The sequence below is a fragment of the Somniosus microcephalus genome, unplaced genomic scaffold, assembly GCF_052327205.1.
Source record: "Somniosus microcephalus isolate GS21.2 unplaced genomic scaffold, FLI_Smic_1.0 unresolved_chr3, whole genome shotgun sequence".
NCBI lineage: Eukaryota > Metazoa > Chordata > Chondrichthyes > Squaliformes > Somniosidae > Somniosus > Somniosus microcephalus.
This window is the reverse complement of record NW_028225181.1, coordinates 73,363,296-73,376,639: the sequence shown is the minus strand read 5'-3', so window position 1 is coordinate 73,376,639 and position 13,344 is coordinate 73,363,296. Positions and strand designations below refer to the sequence as shown.

General features: G+C 48.8%; 1 protein-coding gene and 1 pseudogene across 1 annotated transcript; both read left to right on the top strand.

Moving 5' to 3' along the window:
* The first annotated feature begins 10,122 nt into the window (after positions 1–10,122).
* LOC147092019 (histone H2B type 1-A-like) lies at positions 10,123–10,699 on the top strand (annotated as a pseudogene).
* A 923-nt stretch (positions 10,700–11,622) lies between these two features.
* LOC147092018 (uncharacterized) lies at positions 11,623–12,270 on the top strand. The gene has a single exon (XM_085976661.1). The coding sequence runs from the start codon at positions 11,623–11,625 to the stop codon at positions 12,268–12,270; it is 648 nt and encodes a 215-aa protein (XP_085832787.1).
* Positions 12,271–13,344: the final 1,074 nt, after the last annotated feature.

Sequence of the window (13,344 nt, the reverse complement as noted above, 5' to 3'; positions counted from 1 at the left end):
CTGCAGTGGCTGCCTGAGATTGCACTCTCTGGCTCAGTAGGATGGCAAGGATACAGCAGGACCCCGAGCAACAACTCCCTTCTCCAATATATCCAAGTTTGCTGATGATACAAAGCTGGGTGGGAATGTAAGTTGTGAGGAGGATGCAAAGAGGTGTCAAGGGGATATAGACAGGCTAAGTGAGTGGGCAAGAACATGGCAACTGGAATATAATGCAGAGAAATGTGAAGTTATCCACTTTGATAGGAAAAATAGAAAAGCAGAGTATTTTTTAATTGGTGAGAGATTGGGAAATGCTGGTGTTCAGAGGGACCTGGGTGTCCTTGTACACGAATCACTCCAAGTTAACATGCAGGTACAATTAGAAAAGCAAATGGTATGTTGGCCTTTATTACAAGAGGATTTGAGTATAAGAGTAAAGACATCTTACTGCAATTATATAGGGCCCTGGTGAGACCACACCTGGAGTATTGTGTACAGTTTTGGTCTCCTTACCTAAGGAAGGATATACTTGCCATAAAGGGAGTGCAACAAAGGTTCACCAGACTGGTTCCTGGGATGTGGAGATTGTCCTTTGAGGAGAGATTGTGTAGACTAGGCCTATATTCTCTAGCATTTATTAGATTGAGAGGTGACCTCATTTAAACTTACACAAGTCTTACAGGGCTTGACAGGGTCGATGCAGGGAGGATGTTTCCCCTGGCTGGGGAGTCTAGAACCAGAGGTCAGTCTCAGAATAAGGGGTCGGCCATTTAGGACGGAGATGAGAAATGTCTTCACTAGAGGGTTGTGAAACTTTGGAATTCTGTACCCCAGAGGGCTAAGGAGGCTCAGTCGTTGAGTATATTCAAGACAGAGAAATTGATTTTTTGATATTAAGGGCATCAGGGGATAGTTCAGGAAAGTGGAGATGAGGTGGCGGAGCAGGCTCGAAGGGCCAAATGGCCGACTCCTGTTCCTGTTTCTTATGTTCTTATCTGTGCCTACTCCTGCCGCGCCCCTCATTGTCAAATCTCGCAGTGAGGTTTACCAGAATTTTTACATTTCACAGACCTCTTTGTCGATTGAATGGGTGGCTATTAAAAGAGCCTTTTTTCTTTGGTTCAGATCCATAATTTTATTTTAATCTTTTCAACCACCGAATCCAGAGTGTCCGCCCCTGGTGTTTTAGCACGTACACCACGTCCAGGGCAGTGACCGTCCTGTGCTTCACGTGTTCCGTGTAGGTGACCGAGTCTCTGATGATGTTCTCCAGGAAGACCTTCAGCACACCCCGGGTCTCTTCGTAGATGAGACCGGAGATGCGCTTGACGCCGCCTCGCCGAGCCAGGCGGCGGATGGCGGGCTTGGTGATACCCTGGATGTTGTCACGAAGGACTTTGCTGTGCCGCTTGACTCTGCCTTTCCCCAACCCCTTACCCCCTTTCCCTCTGCCGGTCATAACTGAAACTTAAGATATTGCAAAAGAAACAACCCCAGTAATTGAATTGGGAATAAGAGTTTTTGGCGCCGCACACTCCTTTTAAACAATGCTGGCGGACCTGGTTGGAAACCCATAAATGGGCGGAGTCAGGATGAAAATGAGGACTCCCGGTTCCTTCTCAAGTAGCCGATATTGAACTGCACCCGTGGGGGAGATAAGCTAAATACTGCGAATGCTGTCAAACCTGAAATAAAAACAGAAACTGCACGGAATATACGCAGCAGGTTGGGCAGCACCTGTGGAGAGAGAGAGAGAGAAATAGAATCGATCTTCCTTGTGCCAGACCTTGTTTTGGACACAGTTTTGTCTCCTTCAGCTGTGCTTTATTAAAGTCCTTCCCAGTTTTTATCTCCCATTACATGTTTCGGTCCTTCCAGCAGACGACTTTTCCATTGTACCACTGCTTCCCCCCCCCCCTCCGCCTTTGTGGGGTGTTTCCAGTTCACCCGGGTTTTCACAAGTTAACAGGGGTGGAGGGTGGGGGTGGGGAGATGCCTTCAGTTAGATGCAACCTGGATGAAGGCAGCCTAGACACCTCTTTCACAGAGTGTTGTAATCGCTGATAAGCACAAAGTTTTAATATAATAATGACTGGGAGATGGCTACTCTCCGAGTCCTCCTGACCCTCGGACTTGAGCACCTACCAGCAATCAGTGAAATCCCAATTGTGATCTGAGGTGAAACCTTTGCTTTAGAAAGTAGCTCCAGGGGTTTCAGAATGCAAGGGCCACTGTATGTGCGTTGTCCATCAGCAGCTTTACCAGCACAAAAATTAATCAGAAGAGCAAATAACAGAATAAACAGCCACTTGCCAATATACAGACAAGACTGCTAGGAATCGTTCCTAATAGAAATGTTACTCCATCTCCCCATATTTCCAATTGCATGTGATTACTATGGTTTACAATACTAATCAATCTTTGCTAGATAGGAAGGTCTATAAATGCAACATTAATATTTTCTGGTCTATTTCTCAGTAATTGTTTTCCATTGTTTCCCTAAACCACTCTGTCTCTCCACCTCTCTTTCCTCCTTTAAGACACTCCTAAAACCTCCCTCTTTCATCCACCCTCATCTCTCCTTATGTGGCTCGCTGTCAAATTCTGCTCGATAATCGCTCCTGTGAAGCGCCTTGGGACGTTTTACTCCATTGTTGTTGTTTTGTGCACCTCTTAAGTTAATATGCAGCATATTCCTTTCTTTCCAGTGAAATTGGAAGTGGTAGAGAACCAGGAGCCAATGTCGGCCGACAAGAGCAGGGGTGATTTGTGAGCGGGACCTGGTGCGGGATAGGATACGGGCAGCAGAGTCTTGGATAAGCTGAAGTTCGCCGAGGATGAAGGAAGGGAGGCTGCCCAGGAGAGCCTTGGAATAGCCGTGCCTGGGGGGGGCGACAAAGGCATGGATGCGACTTTCAGCAGCAAATGGTCTGAGGCAGGGGCGGAGGCAGGCAATGCCACAGGGGTGGAAGTAGGTGATATTCGTGATGGAGAGTAAGGGGAGAAACCCAGGAGCTAGATTTTCACCTTAGCACTTAGGCGTAAAACAGGTGTTGTGGATCGGCTGTCCTTTAAATAAACCGCCCGATTTTCATTCCGTTGAATTAATGTAGTGAAAATTGGATGACTTCTATAACAGGAAGTCTCGCCAGATTCAACCCCCAGACTGAGCCTTATGACATTTATGAACTAGCAAAGCAGGTTCACTCCTAAGTTAGAAATTTCTTCCAAATCCATGGGAATCTTGAATTGTTTTTTTTATTGTTTTGAAAGCCTCTTGCATTAATATACAACATTCCTTTTCTTTTAAATTGGAGGTGTTAGGGAGCCAGGAGCCAAAGTAGGTCAGCAAGAGCAGGGGTGATTTGTGAGAGGGACCTGCTTTCAGCTGTGGCTCAGTGGGTAGCACCCTTGCCTCTTGAATCAGAAGGTTGTGGGTTCAGAGTCCCCACTCCAGAAATATCAGCACAAAATCTAGGCTGACACTCCAGTGCAGTGCTGAGGGAGCGCTGCACTGTCGGAGGTGCAGTCTTTCAGATGAGACGTTAAACCGAGGCCCCGTCTGCTCTCTCAGGTGGATGTAAATAGATCCCAAGGGCCACGATTTCGAACAAGAGCAGGAGAGTTATCCCCGGTGTCCTGGCCAATATTTATCCCTCAATCAACATAACAAAAACAGATAATCTGGTCTTTATCACATTGCCCATTTGTGGGAGCTTGCTGTGCGCAAATTGGCTGCTGCATTTCCTACACTGCAACATTAACTACACTTCAAAAGTATTTCATTGGTTGCAAAGAGCTTTGGGACTTCCTGAGGTCATGAAAGGCGCTATATAAATGCAAGTCTTTCTTTACTTAATCACGTTTTTTTAACTTGTCGCAAACAAGGCTTTTCGTTAGGCCTGTTATACCGAACGCTCAACCATTCCGTCCAGGGAGATCAAGACTGCCGTGCTTCTTCAGCCTGGGGAGAACTGGACAAACAGGCCAGGTTGCTTTCTTCAGTGCCCAGGGGTATTGCTTGGCAGGGCAAAAGCTCCAGTGGCAGAAATTGGAACAAAAAGCATATCCTTCCATTGTACTGGTTTGTGACCAAATTTTAACCTGGTCTTATGTAGTCATGAAATCTATAATGAATCTAAAAATGCAAAATTGGAGAATTTCCCCAGTCTCCTTTACGTTCTAAACATTGGTGATTTTAGCAAAGATGGCTATAAAACGGAGGATAGGAGTTAATGGACGTTTCATGGACTGGCAGAAAATGGGAAGTGGTGTCCTACAGGGACCACCGTTGTTCACCTTATAGATATATATATATAAATGATTTAGACTCAGAAATTGGAGATCTAGAGTCGAAATTTGTTGATTGGCATATAGGAACAGGAGGAGGCCATTCAGCCCCTCGAGCCTGTTCCACCATTCAATGAGATCATGGCTGATCTGTATCTCAAACCCCCTCTACCAACCTTGTTCCCGTGACCCTAAATACCTTTGCCTAACAAAAATCGATCAATTTGATGCCAAATTGGGGTGAGGTTGGGGGGCGGGTAGAGCTAATAATGTGAGGAGCTGCACCAAAACACAGGAAGATATAAACAGGCTTGCAGAATGGGCAGATAAATTGCAAATGAAATTCACTATAGCTAAGTGTGAGGTGGTTCATTTTGGTAGGTGGAATAAGGAGGCCACTTATTCCTGGGAATACAGATACAGTACGTAAATTGCTAACCGAAGTAACACACCTTGATAAGGTCATAAAGAGTACAAATAAATTACTGAGGTTCATTGCTGGAGAAATTGAATAAAAAGCAGAGATGCCAATTTATATAGAACCTCGGTTAGACCACCACTGGAGTACTGTGTACTGTTCTTGTATCCATATTACAAAAAGGATACTGAAGCATTGGAAAAACTGCAGGAAAGACTTACAAGAATGTTTCCAGAATCGAGAGCACGGGAACTATCAGCAGGCTGGGGTTCTTTTCTCCGGAGAAGTGATGACTACGAGGAGACCCGATCAAGGTCTTTCAAATTAGGAAGGGGTTCTATGGGGTGGATGTGGAGAAATTGTTTCCACTTGTGGGTCCAGAACAAGTGGGCTTAAACATAAGAGAGCCACTAACAGATCAAATAAGGAATTCAGGAGGATTATTTTGACACAGAGAGTGGTGAGAATGTGGAACTGGCTGCCACATGGAATGGTTGAAGCAGAGAGCACCGGTGCATTTAAGGTGAGGCTTGATGCATACATGAGGGAGAAGGGACTAAAGAAGGAAAGACTTGCATTTATATAGCACCTTTCATGACCACCAGACATCTCAAAGCGCTTTACAGCCAATGAAGTACTTTTGGAGTGTCGTCACTGTTGTAATGTGGCAGCCAATTTGCCTACAGCAAGCTCCCACAAACAGCAACGTGATAATGACCAGATAATCTGTTTTTGTTATGATGGCTGAGGGATAAGTATTGGTCCCAGGACACCGGAGAGAACTTCCCCTGTTCCGAAATAGTGCCATGGGATCTTTTACATCCACCTAAGAGGGCAGACGGGACCTTGGTTTGAACATCTCATCAGAAAGACGGCACCTCCGACAGTGCCGCACTCCCTCAGCACTGCACTGCAGTGTCAGCCTAGTTTTTTGTGCTCAAGTCTCTGGAGTGGGACTTGAACCCACAGCCTTCTAGACTCAGAGGCGCGTGTGCTGCCCACTGAGCCACAGCTGACACTGTAGTACAGTGCAGAATAGAGGGCTAGGGTGGGAAGGGGCAATTCGAGTGGTAGGAGGTTTGTGTGCAGTATAAACATCGGCATCGAGCTGTTGGGCCAAATGGTCTGTTTCTGTGCTGTAGATTCTATATTGACCATTTAACCAGATCTCGGTCTCTGCCTCTGGTCTTAGTATGGCCTCAGTTGTCCACCGATATAAAAGTCCTTTTGCATTAATAACAAAATAATTTGTTGCTGGAAAAAGAAACAAAGAAAGACTTGCATTACTACTGCTTTGGTCTGATGGGTAAAGCTTATGATGGGATGTCTAGTTTGGCCGTCCATCCGATGGCCTCCTGAGATGCCGAGCGGAGAAATGAGGTGCCTCCCACAACAGATCTTTAGTGGGCATGTGTGATGTGTTCCATGGTCTGGGACTCATGGCCACAGTCGCACATCGGGTCGTCCCTCATCTTCCACTTGTGGAGCGGCTGGCCGCAGCGTCCATGTCCTGTGCGGATTGGGTTGAGCGCTGTCCGCGGTCTTTGAGCGAGGTCAAAGCCAGGGGACTCTGCTGTTGAGTCAGCGATGAGGTGTCGGTTCTTTATGTTGCATGCATCCCACGAATCTGTCCATCTGGATAGTGGGTCGATACCAGCTGCATCAAAAGTGGCTGCTGTTTCCCAGAATGGCCGGTGCAACTTTCAGCGCCTTCGTGGTGGGTTTATCCAGTCTTTGTGAATGGGAAGGTCAACGTTGCTCATGATTTCTTCCATCTCATGGAGCACGGTGGCATCGTGGTGAATGGCAGGTGGGGCAATGTGGGACTGCACCGGGAGCAAGTTCAGTTGGAGTGGACTTAAGCATCCCTGACACCGCCCTCAGCGCCTTTCATGACCTCAGGATGTCTCAAAGCGCTGTACAGCCAATGAAGTACTTTGAAGTGCAGTCGCTGTTGTAATGTCGGAAACACGATTTTCACATGACTGCATATAGTGATATTTCAAGCACCAGGCAGAATGGAGATGATTTGGAAATACCTGCATCAATCATGCCTGGAGACCACACAGCTGTAAATGACTGGGATTAATTTTAAGCATATCATTTCTATTATGGAACTATCCTCCACTCACGGCATTTCATTGGAGAAATAAACTCACTATTATTGGGAGACTTTGCTGTAGCTTCGGTCATGAGTTATGTTTCCTGTAGTTTGTTAAATAGACTTTGTTTGCTGTATGCTGAGTAATAGGCTGTTTAATCCTGTTGTGATGTGTTTTAAAATATGGTTCAATCTTTTTTTATTATTCATTCATGGGATGTGGGCGTCACTGATAAGGCCGGCATTTATTGCCCATCCCTAATTGCCCTTGAGCTGCCTTCTTGAACTGTGACGTGATGATAATCCCGTTGAATGTCAAGGGGAGGTGGCTAGACTCTCTCTTGTTGGAAATGGTCATTGCCTGAAACTTGTGAGTTGCGAATGTTACTAGCCACTTATCAGCCGAAGCCTGAATGCTGTCCAGGTCTTGCTGCATGCGGGCAAGGACTGCTTCATTGCCTGAGGAGTAATTGGTGTAAGACAAGCCCGAATTCAAAGTTTGAAGAGCGCAACCAGATCGGATGCACCCGCCCAGGGAGGGGGAGGGGGGTATTGAAAGTTTGAAGAATGCAGCCAAATTTGATGCACCTGCCCATTGAGGGGAGGTGGGTGTTGGGTTGTAGGTTTGAAGAATGCAGTCCCATTGCATGTCAAGGGGAGGTGGCTAGGCTCTCTCTCTTGTTGGAGCTGGTCATTGTCTGGCACTTGTCAATTATCAGCCCAATCCTGAATGTTGTCCAGGTCTTGCTGCAGGCGGGCAGGGACTGCTTCGTTATCTGAGGAGTAATCGGTGTACTCTTTTGATTGGGTACTTAAACAAAATGTCTGTAAATTAATAAATCTTTAAATAAAACTTAACAAATTAATTTAAAATTTGATTGTCTGGGCTGATAAATCACTCCAGTCCCCGCAGCGCCCACCGGTCGCGGAATGCCTCAAGTGTGCTGGCGGACACCGCGTGCTCCATCTCCAGGGGGAGTAATTGGTGTAAGGCAAGCCCGAGTTCAAAGTTTAGTTCGCATGGTTAATGTCATGGAGGAACCCGCCTCGGGAGGTTGAAGGTTTGAAGAATGCAACAAAATGGGATGCAGCCGCCTAGGGAGAGGGAGGGGTTGAAGGTTTGAAGAATGCAACCAAATGGGATGCAGCCGCCTCGGGAGAGGGAGGGGTTGAAGGTTTGAAGAATGCAACCAAATGGGATGCAGCCGCCTAGGGAGAGGGAGGGGTTGAAGGTTTGAAGAATGCAACCAAATCTTTCCACGCTCACACTCACACAGAAAGAGTCGCAGGCGGCGCTCGGCCACGCGCCGGGTCCCGGTGGAGGAGTTGCCTCTGGACCGTCCGCCTTGAGCTTACAAAAGGCGCGGCCGCCGCCGCCGCTCGGCAGCTGGACTCGGCGCGGTGAGGAGCGCGGAGCAGCCGGAGGAGGAGGGGAGGCGCTGAGCGGAGCAGCTGGACTCGGCGCGGTGAGGAGCGCGGAGCAGCCGGAGGAGGGGGGGAGGCGCTGAGCAGAGCAGCTGGACTCGGCGCGGTGAGGAGCGCGGAGCAGCCGGAGGAGGGGGGGAGGCGCTGAGTGAGCGAAAAAATAAAATGGCTTCGGGCGACCAGACCAAAGGCCCGGCCCGAGGCCGCAAGGCCAGGAAGAGGAGGAGCCCAGCCCAAGGCGCGGCCGGCGGGCGGGCCCACAGTGTCGGGCCACATCCTGCAGGCGGTGGCGGCTTCCAGGGAGCGTCGCGGCCTGTCGCTGGCCGCCGTCAAGCAGGCGCTGTCGGCCCGCCGGCTACGACATGCCGCGCATCAACTGGCGGGTGAAGCAGGCGGTGCGGAGCCTGGTGACCGAGGCCTCGCTGGTGCGGCCGGCAAGAACAAGCCCAGGGGGCGGAGGAGGAAGGAGGCCGGGGGCGGTGATCCTGCTGCTGCTGCCGCCGAAGAAAGGCCGAGAAGAGGGCGGGCGGGGTCCGCCAGGGGGCGAGGCCCGTCGGGCGACCCGGGAGCCGTCGGGGCCCCAGGTCCCCTCCAGGGGCAGGAAGCCCGGGAGCTGCCGAGACCAGAAGGCGGCAGCAGCCCCACGGGCGGCGGCCAAGACTGAAAACCCAAAACAGAAATACTACCCGTGTGAACCAAAACAACAGGCTCTTTTCAGAGCCACCACACCCTTCAGATGAAAGAGGTTGTTCCAGAATTATACAATAAATATCTTTATTTTTAAATCATTGCTGCGGCCGATAAACCCGAGAATCTTCGAATGATCCTGGCGGTTGTCCTCCAGCTCTCGGGAGCCTTTGCAACCAGCTGCAGCCGTCGTGAAGCATCTTGCAGACTAGAATGAGTTGGAGAAAAAATAGTCACAGAAATGATTGGTATTCATTGGATTAAGAGCTGGAATTGTGTTGGTGTTTCTGCTCCATACGATCATCCATGTCGCCCTACTTTACCTCATGTTTCCAGCGTATTCTGCAGTGAGTGTCTCACTTCCTGACTCCAAGCCTTTCCACCATCTACAAGGCACAAGTCAGGAGTGTGATGGAATACTCTCCAGTGTGGACCATCGACAAGATGCACTGCAGCAACTCGCCAAGGCTTCTTCGGCAGCACCTCCCAGACCCGCGACCTCTTCCACCTAGAAGGACAAGGGCGGCAGGCGCATGGGAACACCACCACCTCCAAGTTCCCCTCCAAGTCACACACCATCCTGACTTAGAAATATATCGCCGATCCTTCATCGTCGCTGGGTCAAAATCCTGGAACTCCCTCCCTAACAGCACTGTGGGAGTACCTTCACCACACGGCCTGCAGCGGTTCAAGGAGGCGGCTCACCGCCACCTCCTCAGGGGCAACTAGGGATGGGCAATAAAATCTGGCCTTGCCACCGATGCCTACATCCCGAGAATCTTTTTAAATACCAAATAAATTGCCTCAGGTTCAGCATTTGTGTACTATGCCATAAGGGTTTTAGTAAATAGCTAATATTGCAGTGGCCTTTCTTAAACAGAAGCGATTAAGCGCATATATTTTTTTCTTAGACGATCTCTTTTGTAGTTTCTGGGACCTGTCTAACTTGTATATTATGGGGAGCTCCAGAATTGTTGTGGCTCGAATGAATTTATTTCGCATCAGACATTTACTGTGGACGTGTCACGTGAGAGTATGAGATTTTATATATATATATATATATATATAGCTTCGGGGTTTTGCTCCAGCAAATTAAGGTTTCCCCATTCCTTGCGTGGCAGCGGCTTCTGGCAAAAAAAACTTGATACGTGACTGTGATTTGTGCAGACTGAACATGTGGTGTGTCAAGGATCAGCCAATTGGAATAGACAATTGGGCATCCTTCATTAGGATAAAGCTGTGTATATAAAGGAGGGGTTGCGGGCTCCATTTCGATGTTGCTTTGTGTTTTTATTAACCAGTCGAGGTGGAGAAGGAATTGAAGGGCTTGCCATGCCGACTGCTGCTGCTGTTTCCACCAGTTCCACCACAGCCGGTGCCAAGGGCGCCGTCTCCAAGAAAGGCTCGAAGAAAACCGCCATGAAAATGACCAGGAGAGGGGACAGGAAGTACAGGAGGAGCAGGAGGGAGAGTTCCAGCATCTACATCTACAAGGTGCTGAAGCAGGTCCACCCCGACACCGGCATCTCCTCCAAGGACATGAGTGTCATGAACTTGTTCATCACCGACATCTTCGAGCGCATCGCCTGCGAGGCCTCCCGCCTGATCCATTACCCCAAACACCAGACCATCTCCTCCCGGCCGGGAGATCCAGACCGCCGTCCGCCTCCTGCTGCCCGGGGAACTGGCCAAGCACGCCGTCTCGGAGGGGACCAAGGCGGTCACCAAATACACCAGCTCCAAGTAGAGTCCCCCTCCCAAAATAAAACCTGCAATTAAATCACCAAACGGCTCTTTTAAGAGCCACTTCGCAAAGCCTTAAAACGGAGCTATAAAACAAAACCGAGACCCCTGAACAAATACTTCTGTTAGGCTGTATGTTAATGCAATGAATTGCTAAATTAATCGTCCGGTTCATCCATCTACATGTGGTGCGTTCTATTTATGAAAGCTGTTTTAATTCGCATTTCTTTTGAGTATAAGTCCCAGAAGAGATTGGGGAATTCATGGGGAAGAGGGCAATCGGCGCTCAATAACTCCGAGAACAAGGATTTCGGTTGAAACCAAGGTTCTTCCCTGCCAGTTGAAGAATTTACTCTTGATATTGAAACCCAGGAGTACAGCGAAGATCAATGTTGCCGGACCGCCAATATTGTGGAAAAAAGCGGGTAAAATAGGAGGTCGCTCAAGCATTAATGTTCAGTGACGCCACATTTCAGTTCAGGAAGACCTTTGTTTTGTACAGGGAAGGGGAGAACTTGGAGACAAGAAATCATTGAGACCGCGACTTGGAGTAGGAGATAAGACGGACACATTTCCCCAGATCAATAAATCTGCACAACTCGCATTTACAAACAACATTTAAGGTCGAAACACATCCCAAGACGCTTCACGGGGGAAAGAGATGAAGAGACGCTCAAGTCTTTACAGAGAGTTGAGCTAAAGATACATGAAAAAAACATAAGATTCAGAAGAACTTGGAAGGGAAAGAGCGAGAGAGAATGTCTCTGGGGATATATAATCGCTCTGAGGTGATACACGCTTTGGAAAGAAGGCGACTTTGTTTTGTGTTTTGTTGGTGGGCATTTTTCAGGAGATGAGACCTTTGGCTCTGCAGCGTCCGGTTCGCCTGGTGAAATAGCGCCGGCTGCTGGAAACTCTTCATCCCCCAACACACACTCAGATAGAGAGAGAGAGAGAAAAGGTCCCAGCCCAAGCCATGGCCGACACTCTCCCTGCCAGGAACACCAGGAGGAAGACCAGGACTGCGCCCCCGGCCAGGAGACCCAGCACCACCGTGTCCCAGCAGACCCTGGAGGCGGTGGCGGCCACCAAGGAGTGCCGGGGGCTCTCGGCTCTCAAGAAGGTCCTCTCGGGCCGCGGCTACGACGTGGCCAGAAACAATTGGCGGGTCCACCAGGCGGCCCGGAGCCTGGTGACCAAAGGCTCACTGCTGCAGCCCACCGGCACCGGCGCCTCGGGCTCCTTCAGGCTCAGCAAGAGGTGGGGCGACCGGGAGGAGGAGGAGAAACCCAAGAGGGAGCCCGCCGCCGCCGCCAGGGAAAGGAGGAGGAGGAGGAGGATGAAGCAAGCTGCGGTCAGGAAAGCGGCGCCCAGGAGCAGAGGCTCGCCCAGGAAGACCAAGAAACAGGGTGCCACCAGGAAGGGGGCGAGGAGGGCCACCGCCCGCAAACCCAAGGGCAGGAAGGCGGCCAGGGCCGGAGGGAAAGGCAAACGCCAGCGTGCAAAGCCGAGAAAGCTGGCCAAACAACCGGAGCAGGAAGCGGACCAAACCCCGATTCAGGAGGAGACCTCCCTGTCGGAGAAAGAAAGCCAAGTTTGCTCAGAGCAAGAGGACAACTCCTAAAGGGGAGACCAATCAGAGGATGAATACCTTCAATATCAAACGGCTCTTTTCAGAGCCACAAAAAACATTCACAAAGAGCCGGACCGGAGGGTTGGGTGTGTGAAAAAGAACATTGCAATTGACCCGATGGTATATGACCAAAATCATCCTTATTGAAAAATAGAAAACCAATTATTTCCCCATTACAATACTGGAAATTATTAAAACTTCGATTGAGTTTTAATTCCTGAAGTATACCTTCCAGGAATAATACAATATATGAACCAATATTGGTTTTTAACTCCTATTTTAAAGGTGGTTAAATTGAGAGCAGCAGAGCTGTGATAGATTGTAGGGCGGGAGAATCGGAAGACCAGGAGTCCTCAGCCTGGGCACCACTTTCAACAGTCCTCAGCCAGCTCCGCAACCGCAGCTTTTGCCTCAAATTGTTCATTTTGTTATATTTCTCGCTTCAGCAATGAGACTATCTGAAAATTATAAATGGTTGAAATCAAATCCTGTCGTGCAGCTGATGATTGTTGCTGCAAGTATTTATTGCAATGGGCATATCGTGAAACTACAAACGTCTTTATGAACTCCTGCTGTTGCGGCGCTGCCTTGTAGATAGCATTTAAATTCTGTTAGTTAGTGACTCGATTTCGGTAGGTAAGTCGTCTTCGCCACTTGAATGTGTAAGAATCAACATTGAAACAACAATAATGAGCTATTTTCGCTTCCATTGTGTGCTTCCGATACACTTTTAATAGCCTAGCTGAGATTGTCTTTGTCAAGACCACCAATTTACATTTTTTAACGTAAAACAATGGATGGTATCGCAGATTACAACCTCCAAAACGCTGGGGAAATTCCTACAAAACGTGGTACTAAAATTCAGGCACCATAAACCAGGTGGCCCTACTTTTAATCAAATGGAATTTTAGAATGTGGTCTCCAGCGTACTGGTGAAATGTTGGGACTTCCCAACATCCCAGGTAATAGGATTTGGTCACCAAGAACCAGTGTGTGATTGTGCGGACCCAGATCGATGAGTAGCCCCACAACCTATCAGCAAAATTCAACACAACGCTTGAGAAT